At 43.5% G+C, this 14,583-nt stretch overlaps 1 protein-coding gene across 2 annotated transcripts in view; it reads right to left on the bottom strand.

The window, feature by feature from the left end:
- Positions 1 to 8,037, bottom strand: part of LOC148537611 (E-selectin-like) — a 228,256-nt gene extending 220,219 nt beyond the window's left edge. For both annotated transcript variants that reach the window (XM_088460535.1, XM_088460536.1), the window contains exon 1: positions 7,957 to 8,037. In XM_088460535.1, coding sequence (XP_088316661.1) covers positions 7,957 to 7,959 — 3 coding nt within the window. In that variant the 5' untranslated portion in view covers positions 7,960 to 8,037. The remainder of the gene's footprint in view (positions 1 to 7,956) is intronic.
- Between the last annotated feature and the right edge of the window lie 6,546 nt (positions 8,038 to 14,583).

The raw sequence follows: 14,583 nt of genomic DNA, 5'->3' as shown, positions 1-14,583 counted from the left end.
CACTCACTGTTACACACTTTTTCCTGCGCAGAAAAATACACTTTTAACCCAGATATTGGTAATAGAAAAAAAAATGTAAACCTCAATGGCTTTGTTCAAACACGTGGCAGCAGAACTGGAAGTGCATATACGCTATTGTGCGAACGGCCGCATACACAATTATGCGACTACCACACAACCATATAATTACTTTTTTAACTGCCTATGCAAAAATGCGTTTTAGCCACGTACGCAATACTGCGGCACCCCTCTAAACACAAGGTTCTATCAACAGAGGAAAACAAACTTTTTCCTCTCTTGTCCCTGGATTCTAGTTAGCTTCCTTAATTCACACGGAGATGGATAGCGATCTTTCAGCACAAAGCGGTTGCAGGCAAACCCTGCATGTGGCCACTCCACCCTTTGCTGAAATATCGATGACCGTATGTACCGTGTGAGCAGGTAAGTGACTTCTTCACGAGCCCCCAACTAACAATATTAGAAATGAACCTCTATATACCCTTGCCTATACCTTCTGAAAACCTTCCTATAAACCTCTAAACACAACACTAATTGCGTACGCAGTATGACCGCAAATAAAGACAGGAGTGGAATCTGTGGTTCCAACGCACAAGTATTATTCAGGTAAAAGTACAGTCAGTTACACGCAATCTATACAAACATACTTTAGGCGTAAAAAGGAAATAATACAGACCCAAGTACAGTATACATACGCTTGCGCCTCCGGACCTCAGACTAGAGACCCCTAGTACATACAACCTTCAGCATGGACTCCTAAACCAGTATATGGGCACATGTATTTATTCCCCCCAGACTAAAGCAGGACAAAGGGGAAATTTCCTGCTGATATCATTGGTTCCCAGAGGAGAAGCATATGTTACGGCACATTTAACAGGTTGTTTCAAATAGACTTTCCCTGCCTCTAACAGCCGGAGTCTTTCTGGTAACGCCTCCTGTAACATTTCATCAGCTAAACATTTTGTTGCTTGTAAGTTCTGCGATCCGTAACTTGAGTTTGCATGATGCGATCTCTCCACCGATAACACCGGGATGCTGTAAAAAGCGTATGCATCAGAACGAGACCAAACACACCTTGCTTATCATGTATAATACCTTAGTTATCAAAAACCTTTATTTCTTAAGCTGCATACACACACAACGATTTTTTTAATGATTATAATAATATGATAATGGTCACAGATGCCTTTGCATGATGCTAATGGTATTATCGCCACATGTACTAAAATGTGAGTTTATCTAAAATGGCGCTTAGGCGGCCATTCGCAAAATGGCGTCTTGCGATCGCATTTCTAAAATGGAGTCTTGCGGCCAGTCGCAAGATGGCGTCGCTGTGATTGAATTTTAAACTGAACTTGTCTTACTCAATTATTCAGCTTCGACAAAGTATACAACTGATATTATTAATACATATTTCAACTGAAAAGGTGCCCATCCACTAGACGATTAATTTGAGCGATTGAACGATAACGATCGTTCATAAATCATTTGCAAATCGTTTGCAAAAATGTCTAAAACGACCAGCGATGCGCGTGCCGGCTGGTCGTTTAGACATCTATCATCGTGCAAACATGTTGGTCAATCTGACGATAACGTCAGATTGAGCATGTTTGCAGTTGATTGATGAGCCTGCACTGAACATCTGCTCGTTCAGTGCAGGCTCATCACAGACTGACAAACGACTGCACGATTACAATGTCGTAGTTGTGCAGTCGTTTTCATGTCTGCTAGTGGATGGGCACCATTAGGGGTATATTTACATTTGTTTGATTTAAAATTGATCAACATCGATATTTTGTTCTGGTCTACATCACATCACACATTTACCAATACTTAAAAAAAAAAAAAATTGTCTGTTAGTTAATGTATGATTTAGCCCCAGAAACACAACATCGATGTTGATTGATTGTAAATCTATTAGAATAAACCTTAAGTAAATATACCCTTTCTCTCTAGATTCAGATTCATTTCATTCTTTTTTTTATTAATGTAAGGTTGAAAACATTTTGCAATAAAGTGGTAGTAAAATTAAATTACACAACAAGATTTGTACCAAGATTTAACACATACCCACTAACACATACATACACACTAAAACATACACCCAGGGCTGCCATCAGGGGGGGACTGCCGAGCCTGGAGTCCCCGGCCTGGACACTGGCAGAATGGGAGGGGGCCCGCGTTACTCGATTGAGTTATAGGAGGAAGGCCTCCTTCAACCTGGCAACCCCGCTGATAGACCGATTCTTCCCCCTCCAGTCTATTATCGCAATGGGGCGGAGCCTAATGATGTGAGTTGCCCGCCCCCATTAGCAACCTGCTGTTTCATCGGAAGTGTAAGTATGTATATGTTTTATCATGTGTATGTGTCTGTATGTGTTAGAGTGTATATATGTGTGTTATATATAATATATACATGTATGCAGGGGCATATCTATAATTGGTGCAGGGTGTGCTGTGCACACGGGCCCCCGGGTCCAGGGGGGGCCCGCATCACGCAGCCTGCACCCATATTACACTGTCTCTGTAGTCCCACGTCAACTCCGGTGTCTGCGCCTGTAAAAACGGCTGGAAAATGGCCACCACGGCCATTTTCCCGGTGACCTGCGGCTGCGCATCTGCTATAGACTCTGGGCACACTCTAGTGCCCAGAGTCTATAAGTGCAGCGCTGACTGCGCACCTCTCGTGGAACACAGGCGGCCACCGGACGGAGAGGAGGAGTGCCAGGACGGAGACTGCACAGGGGCCCCCTTCTCTCTAGAAACACCTCTGCATGTTTTTGCCCATGTACTTATATATATGTAAATTAGAAACAACCCCCCTAAAAAAAAATCCTGTGTCTGCCCCTGCCTTTGTTCAATAATGTTTTTTTTTTACCCCCTTGGAGTCGGCACACGTAACTTCACGACATCACTCCACGCCGCTGGAAGGAAGAGGTCAGAGGAGCCACATCGCATGAGGATCAGCGCCAGCCAGTCCTGGAGAAGAAGAATATGGTCGCAGAGCAGCATATTCTGGCATGGTGTGGCGCTTTGAGGTCTAGTGTGGCATTTGAAGTTGCCGGCTAGTGCAATACTAGTGTTTGTCCACCAGATGTTGCTTTAGAAAATCACAACTGTGCATGCGTGATGTCAGGTTGTGGCCTAGGATCGGCCGTTACTCACCACAATGCCAGCTTCCCCTGATCCCTTGGGTGGTCAGACGTCATGTGCGGCGGCGAGTGATGCACTGAGCATTAAACTTAGTGTCATGTCGACACCCATGAGCTGCACTGTGCCTTGTTTACTACGGTTGCTATCATGGATGCAGCCATGACAGTTCACATCACCTGACTACCCTTTATCCAATGGTAGCATGGTGGTGGCCAACTGACGCTGCCCACCATTGATATGCTACCTTATGGTATAAAGCCAGTCTCCGGACAGCAGGAAGTTGCATGTGCAACGTTGTCGCTACCTTGTGTATACTAACCGTTACCTCATTCCAGGTTCCCTCGTCACGATATCCTCAAGTCTACTAGTGTCATCTCCTTGTGCAACAGTGCGTCCAAACATCTTGCCTGTGTGCTATACAATTGCCAACTCCTTGTGCAACAGCGTGTCCTAACATTTTGCCTGTATGCTATACGAGTACCATCCTCCTTGTGCAGCATTGCGTCAGAATACCTCACCTGCGTGCCATTACAAGTGCCACCTCTTGGTGCAATAGTGCATCAAGACACCTTGCCAGCATACAGTTACAAATGCTACCTCTTTGTGCTACGATTCCATCGTATTAACATATGATCTAGCCATGATCTAACAAAGCATTTTCCATATGTATGTTCTGGGATCAAACTGGCGAAATGTTCGCCACGGGCATACTAGTAGCATTAATAAACCAAATGAAAAATAAATAACTCATTAGAAGGTCCAGTATTTTGTAACTTGGCATTTTATATCCCCTGTTTGATACTAATATCACTTGAAGTTCATTGTTGTTGATTTTTTTTTTGCTATTTGATGTTGGTAATGCCATGCACAATTTACAACAAACCTGCAATACTCTATTGCATATCCACTTGCAGCAGAAGGAGCGTAACTGGGTGGTAATGGTCATTTGCATGGGGGCTAGTGTTAGTGAGATTGTGTCAGCAGAAGTACAGGCTATGCAGCATACAAGTCTACTCTCCCAGGATGGCCGGGAGGCTCCCAAAAATCGTTTGGCGCTCTCGGCCGCAAGGAAAAGTAGGCAAATCTCCCAACCAGCCACCACCCCCTTGCAACCCCCTGGCAATTCATGCTAAATCGTGTCATTGTGGCCCTGCCCCCCTCTTTACAATGCTGTTAATCTCGGCATTGTGAAGAAAGGGCGGGGCCACAATGACTCAACTGCGTGGTCACGCCCCTGCTCCCCCCCTAATACTGCCTCATCTCTCTGTCACAACCCACTTATGCCACACCCCCCCTTCCCCCATCATAGAAGCCTGGCTGCCCCCTCCCGGAAGGAGGGAGCTGAATGTCAGCAAGTATGCTATGCAGAGTTGTTCATACATGTAAATATGCCTGTTTTCAGACTTTTCTCTTATCTACTAATATATTATCCTAAACAGGAAATACATTTGGGGGCAATAGCATTATCAATAGGTACAATATGATATAGATATAACTTCTGAATATTAAAAAAAAAAACACAATTAAAATGGCTATGTCAGTAACATTAGAGACAACCAAGGAGTGCAGAAATTTAAACATCAATACAGGTTGAGTCTCCCATATCTAAAATGCTTGGAACCAGGGGTATTATGGATAACGGAATATTCCGTATTTTGGAATATTTGCATATCATAATGAAATATCTTCGGAATGGGACCCCAAAATACACACAGAATGCATTTATGTGTTATATTCACCTTATATACACAGCTTGCAAGTAATTTTATACAATTTTTTCAATAATTTTGTGGCTCAAGCAAAGTTTGTGTACAGAAATGAAATTAATTTATGTTTCATATACACCTTATACACACAGCCTGAAGGTAATTTTATACAATATTTTTTAATAATTTGTGCCTTAGACAAAGTTTATGTACATTGAACCATCAAAAATCAAAGGTTTCATTATCTCAGTTATGACAAAATTATTACGTATTTCAGAATATTCCGTATTTCGGAATATTTGGATATGGGAGACTCAACCTGTACAAGTTTATTAGGGAAAAGAAAAATTAAGCAAATATATATGACAAAACCACTATATAATATACAATTAATAAACCTACAGTATATACAAAAATACAGAATAAAAAAATCATACATTGTGTTTATAAATATATGGGCTTCAGAGAATCTGAAATTATTGCACTTACTTATTCCCCCCACTGCAGTTGGGGGTTAATATTACCAAATTAATAAAATGTAACCTATTTATCACCAGTATAAAAATCTATATATATATAAAAGGCTAACGCTGCTCCTCACCTGTATGGGGGAATTAAAGTGTGTTGCATGCTGACATTTCTACTTGCAACCCCCCGAGCTGGCGAGCAGAAATGACTGTACAGTGGCCGATTTGATCATTCAAACAGGACCTTTTGTGGCCGCCACAATGTTCAGGTTAACGCTGCTCCCCACTCTATAGGGGCAATTGAAGTGTGTTGGGCGCCGGCGGCCACTAGATGGCGACCGACAGAGCAATTCAATTGTTGCTCTGTTCGGGCGCTCACAGACAGGTCTATTAGGTGGACAGCACAATATAGGGGAAAGCACTATACAATGAGGCAACACTATACAGGGAGACAACAATATACAAGGGACAGCACTATACAGAGGAGAGGTCTATTAAGTGGATAGCACCATACAGGGGACAGCACCAGACAGTGGGCAGCATTATACAGGGAGGCAACACTATACAAGGGACAGCACTATACAGAGGACAGGTCTATTAGGTGGACAGCGCCATACAGGGGGCAGCACCATACAGGGAGGCAACACTATACAGGGAGGCAACAATATGCAAGGGACAGCACTATATAGAGGAGAGGTCTATTAGGTGAACAGCACCTTACAGGTGGCAGCACTATACAGTGGGCAGGATTATACAGGGAGGCAAAACTATATAACAAATAGCACTATACAGAGGACAGGTCTATAAGGTGGAAAGCACCATACAGGAGACAGCACTATACAAGAAGGCAACATTATACACGGAGGCAACACTATAAAAGGGACAGCACTATACAAAGGACAGGTCTATTAGGTAGAAAGCACCATACAGGGAGGCATACTATACAAGGGACAACACTATACAAGGAGGCAACACTATACAATGGAAAGCACTATACACTATAGTGGCCACTATAAGTCTATTAGGTGGCCAGCACCATACAGGGGGCATACAGGGGGCAGCACTAAACAGGGAGGCAAAACTATACAAGGGACAGTACTATACAGAGGACAGGTCTGTTAGGTGGACAGCACCATACAGGGGACAGCACTATCTACATATATAACGCTGATCCTCACCTGTATGAGGGGAATTCAAATGTGTTGCGCGCTAGCAGTCACAAGATGGCAATTGTTGCTCCATTTGGGCGCACACAGCCGCCGGCGTTGACATTTCGAGCAGAAATGACCGAAATGTTACCCCTTTCAGCGCTCAAACATAAAAATATTTTAATGATTTTTTATTTTGTATACTGTATTTTTTATGTTTATTAATTGTATATTATATAGTTGTTGTGTCATATGTATTTCTTTTTTAAAATTTTCCTAAATAAATATGAATTGTGTATATACCTGTATTTATTTTTACATTTCTGTGCTCCTTGGCTGTCTCTATTTTTAGGGGCACTGCCAATTCAATTCCATAATGTAATCACAAGCAATTACTAGCCATGTATGTCATTGCAGGGGATAGGAATATAGCAAAGAAAAAGTCCACAATGATATCCAGAATTTTAATATTCTTCCCAGAAATTATGCAATAAACCTCAAAGGAAAAGAAAAAAAAACATATGTAGAATGTACAGCTGGGGTACAGGAAATGCTAATAGATCTACTAACAATCACATTTTTTCTAAGTGTGCATATCTAAAATAAAGTTGTATTTCCACTCCACAACTTCACTCCTTACAGTATATGGGCATCCAATTTCATCAAAGTTAAATGAAAATGCTCCTCATAGTGCATTAACTTTAAAAACACATTTAAAAATCATAATATAATATCAAATGTAAAAGCCAACAAAGGTAGGTGTTACTGCGTACCAGAGAGAAGTCAAAAGAGTCTGTCAACAATGAATTCTGACCAGAGTCCTGGGAAACAGGGGTCCTCCACTGTCTGATGGTTCCAAAGCATATACCTGCTCAAGGCTATTCACAGTCCACCACTATCCTCCAACTTGTTTCGATGATAAGTCTTGTCAAGGTAACAAGTTTACAATAATGTGAATTTATGCGTACTCTGTATGCAAAATAATAATTCAGTGGGACAACCACTGTTATTCAGATGACATACACAACACGGGTGCTATTAGAAATTTTTTTCCAGTGAATATTAATTACATTTCTACTGATATTTAATTATTTGGCCCTTCTTATATGCTTTAGCACCAAAATCCAAATTAATATTAGCTAATATTGGACAAAGAAAAATCTAGATGACATTTGCATGTTGTAAAAACACCTTTTATCACCTTGTGCGCTGACAGAGTAGTGATTCTACTTTACTCACACATTTCACTGTATATAAATGTAAGCTGCTTACCTTTATTACAATACATACGTGTCTTTTACAGGTATAACAAATATAATTATTTTTCTAAGTTTTCATAAAGCTAATTCTGTTTCACTGTTGTCTCTACAACCGATGCTTATTGCTATATAGGTTCACTGTACATATATACAGCATACACTACAAAATTAACCTACCATTTTAGAAAAGGAAATTGCAACTTACCATTTTAAACCAAGTTTCACACAATCGGTCTCATCTTAGAACAAACACAGAATAGTTTCCAGTCTCAGCACACACTTCCTCTAACACTGGGGTTTGAGTGAGTGAAGGAATCCAGGCTTCTCTAATCTGTTTTTTCACCTCATATAGAAGTGTGTGCCAAAAAAGTGATGTGTGCTTCCAGGAAGATGCTGAGAAATAAATCCCCAACACCACCCTTTGAAACATCATGTGTAAAAATGTCCATAATGGGCCTGATTCATGGTCAGACGCAGATGAGGGATCTCACGCATTTTTCATTTATCGGAAAACTGCGCATGCGCAGGACCCCTTCTGCGATATCGGTCTCAGATAACCCAAACTGCAACATTAGTGACATACTGTGGCGTTTGAGGGGCGGAGCGGGGGGCATGTCTTGGCAGCGTTCCCGTATTCCGTATTTGCGTCGGTGGTCAGATTTCCTGGCCTCACAGTATGCTGGAGCTTACTCAGACTGGCCGGTGCTGCCACCATCGTGACTAATGGTTGCAATTGTGATCCGAGGCAGCGTCTACGGATTCTGCACTCGGATCGCTAATGCTCTCAGGAGGCATCTGCTTCCTTTAGACGTCTCCTGCAGTATTTAAATATTTGCTGTACAGTGTTGCACAGCCGCTTCCTTTCTGTTGTGCAATACCGTCTAACCATGAATCAGGCCCTATATTCCTTTGAGGGAGATGAAGAAAGAAATGCAGGGTGGAAAGGATACGCAGGACCAAAATCAACAGAGAAAAGAAACTGGACAAGATTTTTCAATATTGTATCTTAATGAAAGACCATTATTGCCCAAAGATCACTTAGGTTACAGCTGGAGTGCTCAGTCATTTCATTCATCAAACAATTCTTTAACCAGAATGTCTAACAAACGTTATAAACTTCTATGAGAGAAGGCATTACAAGCACAGGAGTGGTGTGGAACCATGGCGCCCGGAGAAAGTGCATGTTATAGCGCCCCCCGGCACCTTCCCTGTACTGAACTGCGAAAGTGTTGTATGGCCAGCCTGCGGGGGAAGAGAAAAACAAAACCGCAAACAGTTCCAGTATCACCCTCAAACTCATACTTGAATGAATGAGGAGGGAAGGGATCAGAAAGGAACATGCCGATCAGAGAGGGTGGTGACAGAAGCCAATAAGAAAAAGGAGAGGAGAGGGGTGTATACAGAAGCCAATAAGAAAGGAGAGAGGGGCAAAGAGTCGATCAGAGAGGGGTGGTGACAGAAGCCAATAAGGAAAGGAGAGAGGGGCAAAGAGTCGATCAGAGAGGGGTGGTGACAGAAGCCAATAAGGAAAGGAGAGAGGGGCAAAGAGTTGATCAGAGAGGGGTGGAGACAGAAGCCAATAAGGAAAGGAGAGAGGGGCAAAGAGTTGATCAGAGAGGGGTGGTGACAGAAGCCAATAAGGAAAGGAGAGAGGGGCAAAGAGACGATCACAGGGTAGAGAGGGGAGGGGCAAAGAGTTGATCAGAGAGGGGTGGTGACAGAAGCCAATAAGAAAGGAGTGGGCAGGGGCAAAGAGACAATCACAGGGTAGAGAGGGGAGGGAATTAAAGATGTGAGAAGTGAATGTAATCAATCTGACAGGAATGGGGAGGTGACAGAAGATGATCACAGAGGAGGGAGGGCCGGAGGGGAGGTAATCTGGGAAGCTTGAGGGGGCATTAAATGTAGAAACGGATCTCCGATCCGTAACTTATTTAGGATATAGAGCAAATAAACCGAGATAAAACTAACAGGCAGCTGTCATACTGCGCAGCACTCCATGAATTCCTGAAAGGCGCCCTCTGTCCATTTTGGCGCTCGGAGCTCATGCTCCACTGGAACCACCCTCACTACTCCCCTGATTACAAGTTTTCTCTTTAGTCAGGTTGGAATACAGACTGCAGCATCAGCATGTCTAGTAATGACTGGTCCAATAGTGATATGTTAAATGGGGCTTATAATTCATGTTAAAATGTAACTGGGTAATAGAGGATGGCATAAGTATTCCTAAAACAGCTATATTTTCATCGATTGTGACTATGGTGCCTGTGAACAATCATAAACCAACACCTACACTCACCAATATACAGATGTGTCCGCATGGATCTTACTTCCTTGCGTGTTAAACAGCTCTCCATGACTCCATACGCTACAAGTCACGTTAAACATAACGCATGAGCGCTGTGCGACTTGGTAGTGCCAAGCATCTGTTCGTGCAACTTTTTCCCTTAAAATGTATCTTATTTGCAAAGTGATTTGAATAGGACGCATATGCTGATTAAAATGATATGTGGCACGCCTGTATTCTGTGTGCGACTGCGATGTATCTGCATGCAAAATGCTACATTAAAGTGTCACAACTGCTGACACTGTAACGTAGTGTAGAACGGGTTCTGTAATATCGTTCTCAGATCCCCCAAGCAGCAGCATGATTGACATGAGTGACGAGGCCGGGGTCTGTGTCGGTGGACACAAATTTCCTGGCCTCGCAAGCTGCCAGGAACTGGCCAGGCTAAGTCTCAGCTTACACAGTCTGGCCAAAAGATCAACCATCGCCACCGATGGTCGCAATGGTGATCTATTTCATTCAGACACCTCCTGCTGCATTTGCATGTGAGTTGGACAATATTGCAGCCATTTCCTTGCTGCTGTGCAATACCATCCATCTCTGAATCAGGCCCTAAGTCCTTCATGCACTCAAATTCTCTGTGATGAAAATAATAGCCAAATATTTTATGGAAATACCAATAAAATAGTATAAAGTGAACATGGTACTAAGTTATTGAAGCAGTAATGAAAAGTCAATGGTTAATTAATTAATTACAGTTGTTCAATTTTGAAATCCATTTTTGCAAATGTGACTCTCATAGACTTGGTTCGCTTTAACTCTGAACCCTCCATACTGTATGGTGCGATGCATCTATTACCAACAATTAGAAGTCACTGATGGGTTTTGTGACTAATTTGAAAGAAAAGGCTGTAGGCAAAGGAAATAGGCTGATGTCTGGTTAATAACTTAATGACTTTCATATAAATGTAATCCCCCTATTACCTCTGTAAAGGGTCACCAGGTTACCAACTCCCATATAGTCTACTATACCCACCCTTAACCTCCCTTTATTTTATCAGTGCCTCCACCCAAGTATTGGTTGTCGGTATGGGCCTATTTGGGAAAACCCATAGTACATATATATAGGACTTGCCTATGTAAGCCCAAGAATACACTCAAGTATTAATATTACTCCCTATAGAGTAGAGATGAGCGGTTCGGATTCTGTGGAATCCGAACCGCTCCGAACATTGGGGATCCGAGTCCACCCGAACCCTGTTCGGGTGTTCACCGCCTGACTCGGATCCCCGTTCGGGGACGAACGGCGGCCGCCCTGATGTCGGATTCTCACTAGAGAATCCGACATCAGGTCTCCTCGCGTGTAGGGCAGAGCGCAGTGATAGCGCTCTGCCCTACACAGACACACAGCCGCCAGCGGCAGCTGTGTGTTTGTTACAGCAGCCAATGAGAGTCACACAGACTCTCATTGGCTGCTGCACGGAGGGAGCCGGCTGGAGCTCACACATGAGCTCCGTCTTCCGGCTCCCTCCTCAGCGTGTGACAGAGCGGACGGCGCGGGAGCGGGGATACAGGTAAGTTTTTATTTTTTATTTTTTTATTTGTGCAAGGGCCGGGGGCACTACTGGGGGGGTCTGCTACTGGGGGGGGCTATACTACTGGGGGGGCCATACTACAGAGGGGCCTGCTACTGGGGGGGTCTGCACTACTGGGGGGGTCTGCTACTGGGGGGGGCTATACTACTGGGGGGGCCATACTACAGAGGGGCCTGCTACTGGGGGGGGCTATACTACTGGGGGGGGTCTGTACTACTGGGGGGGCTATACTACTGGGGGGGCCATACTACAGAGGGGCCTGCTACTGGGGGGGCTATACTACTGGGGGGGGGTCTGCTACTGGGGGGGCCATACTACTGAGGGGCCTGCTACTGGGGGGGGGGGCCATACTACTGGGGGGGCTTACTACTACTGGGGGTGGGGGCTGCTACTGGGGCAGCCTACTACAGGGGGGGCCATACTACAGGGGGGGGCATACTACAGGGGGGGCTACTACTGGGGCAGCCTACTACTGGGGGAGGCCTGCTACTGGGGCAGCCTACTACTGGGGGGGCCATACTACTAGGGGGGCCATACTACTGGGGAGGCATACTACTGGGTGGCATGCTAATGGGGGGCATACTACTGGGGGGGCCTGCTAATGGGGGGCATACTACTGGGTGGCATGCTAATGGGGGGCATACTACTGGGGGGGCCTGCTAATGGGGGGCATACTACTGGGGGGCATTCTACTGGGGGCACTGCATAGTGGACCCTACTACTAAGGGGACTGCATAGGGGGCACCACTGCTGGGGGACATTGTGTAAGGGACACCGCTACTGTGGGCATTGTGTAAAAGGGTCACTACTGTGGGCATTGTGTAAAAGGGGCACTACTGTGTGTCGTAACATAAATAAGAGACACTACTTTATGGTGTAATGTGAATCAGGCCCTATGTGCGGTGTAATGCTAATAAGATTGTGCACTGTGACTCCTAGGGCCGTAGCACACTTTGTAAACAAGTACTGTGACTCTGCTGGCCGTACCCCACTGGGTGGGTGCACTACTTTTCATTTCTGCCATTGCTGTGTGGCAATGTGTCATAGATGTGCTTTATACTGTGGTGTCTGTGTCGTTGTGCCGCTGCTTTGTCGCTTAGTAACCAGTCAGCTCACTGCAACCTTTGGCCAATAATGTTGAAAACAATATTATAAGCTGTGATATGGTCTAAATTGACTGGAAATTAATGTTATTGAGGTTAATAATACTCTAGGAAGAAAAAAAAGACCAATTTATGTGATTTTAGCTTTTTTTGTAAATTTTTGTAAAAAAATCCAAATCCAAATCCAAATCCAAATCCAAAGCCAGTCACCGCAGTTTGGCAAATCCAAATCCAAATCCAAAGCCAGACGACGAATTAGAACCAAATCCAAATCCGGCAAAAATGGTCCGGCGCACATCCCTACTATAGAGTAGTGTGCAGAAGGGGAATGTTAGTTGAAAACAATATTATAACACAAAAACATCTGTTCCTTATTCTTTTTGGATGCTTGCATCACACCTCCAGGTAAGTAAACACAATTACATATAGATATAAAGTTCTTTATATTGACGAAATTCCAAGTAAATAAGAACATACATTCACCTCATTATATGACATAACAGTGTACCGTGTTGTATATTGACATACATGTTTATCTGAACAATGCAGTAACATCATGCATAAATAATAACAATAGTATATCAATGTAGATATCCTCCTAAATACTAAGGCCCGTATTCAATTTGAGCCGAGCCGCGTTAACGCGGTCCCGACTTAACGCCGACTTCGTCAGTTTTGTAGGCGTTAAAGTATCGCGCGTGTGCCCGCGTATCCCCGTATTCAATTTCAAAGTACACGTAAACGGCACCGGGAGATACTCTAACTAGCGGAAAGTACTGTCATTTTTGGGGAAATCAGCCTGTCACCCCCCCAAATGATGTTCTGACATGGGGATTTACTATGGTACCCCCCGATTTGGGTTGCTGAAGGTATTTGGTGTTTTTAAATGGGCTCAATAGCTGCTAAATAGCATTTTTCTATACCTGATGCAGAATAGTATTTAGGAGTATTTTTTCCAGAAAAAAGTTATCCCAGCAAATTTGGGGTACTTGAAAATGGGGATCAGCATATTTTAAAGTTGAAAAAGTGAACTTGAAAAAATGGTGAAAAATCCACCTGCCGCAAACACCTGCAATGAAAAAAACACCTGGGGCATACTTGGGGACCCCCCAGAGTGAAATTCGCTAGTTTTTAACTCTGTACCCCAAATTATTTTTTTCGCTCCCTTTTTCAAAGTCAATTTTTGGGGTGTCCTTACGTTTTTAAAAAGAAAAAAATTTGACGCAGATTACCTTTGGGGGACTGTCTGAAGGCTGCACGGGGGTTCCCGAAACGTTGCACCCCAAAACCCCAATTCTGCACTTTTTAACGTCTGCCATTCATAGGCGATACTTTACTGCCTATTACATTGCATTGACTTAACGCCTAGGCGGAAAGTCTTTAAAATTGAATACGGGGTAAAACCAAAACAGGCGATAATGACGTCATCGGCGGTAACTTAACGCGGATCCGGACTTAACACTTCAAATTGAATACGGGCCTAAGTTCTAAAAGTCCAGTTGCAGTTCCTTAGTAAGGTAAGTATTGCACGTGAATATAACACTCTTCCCTCCAGAGTGTTCATTTTTTGTTTCGTTTTTTTAGAGATAACAATATATTTAACCCAAGATGCAGAAATAGTTCCTGTGGATCTCTGCTATCAGAAGCCAAAACTGAATAGTTACTTTACTGAATAGTTACTTTACAAATGTCAATATACCAGTTTTCAGCTTTGTCTGAATAAGTGCAGTACACTATTCTCTCCACCAACTCTTTAGTCAGTCTGGTATTAATGAGAGAGCATTAGAGAGATAGTACATGAGGCTAGTATCTGCAGGTAACACGGCCTGCTATCAGTGTGACTGCCC

The sequence above is a fragment of the Taudactylus pleione genome, unplaced genomic scaffold (assembly GCF_031769625.1).
Source record: "Taudactylus pleione unplaced genomic scaffold, aTauple2 ptg000048l, whole genome shotgun sequence".
Lineage (NCBI taxonomy): Eukaryota > Metazoa > Chordata > Amphibia > Anura > Myobatrachidae > Taudactylus > Taudactylus pleione.
The sequence above is the reverse complement of the archived record's forward strand: the minus strand, read 5'-3'. Positions and strand labels throughout refer to the sequence as shown.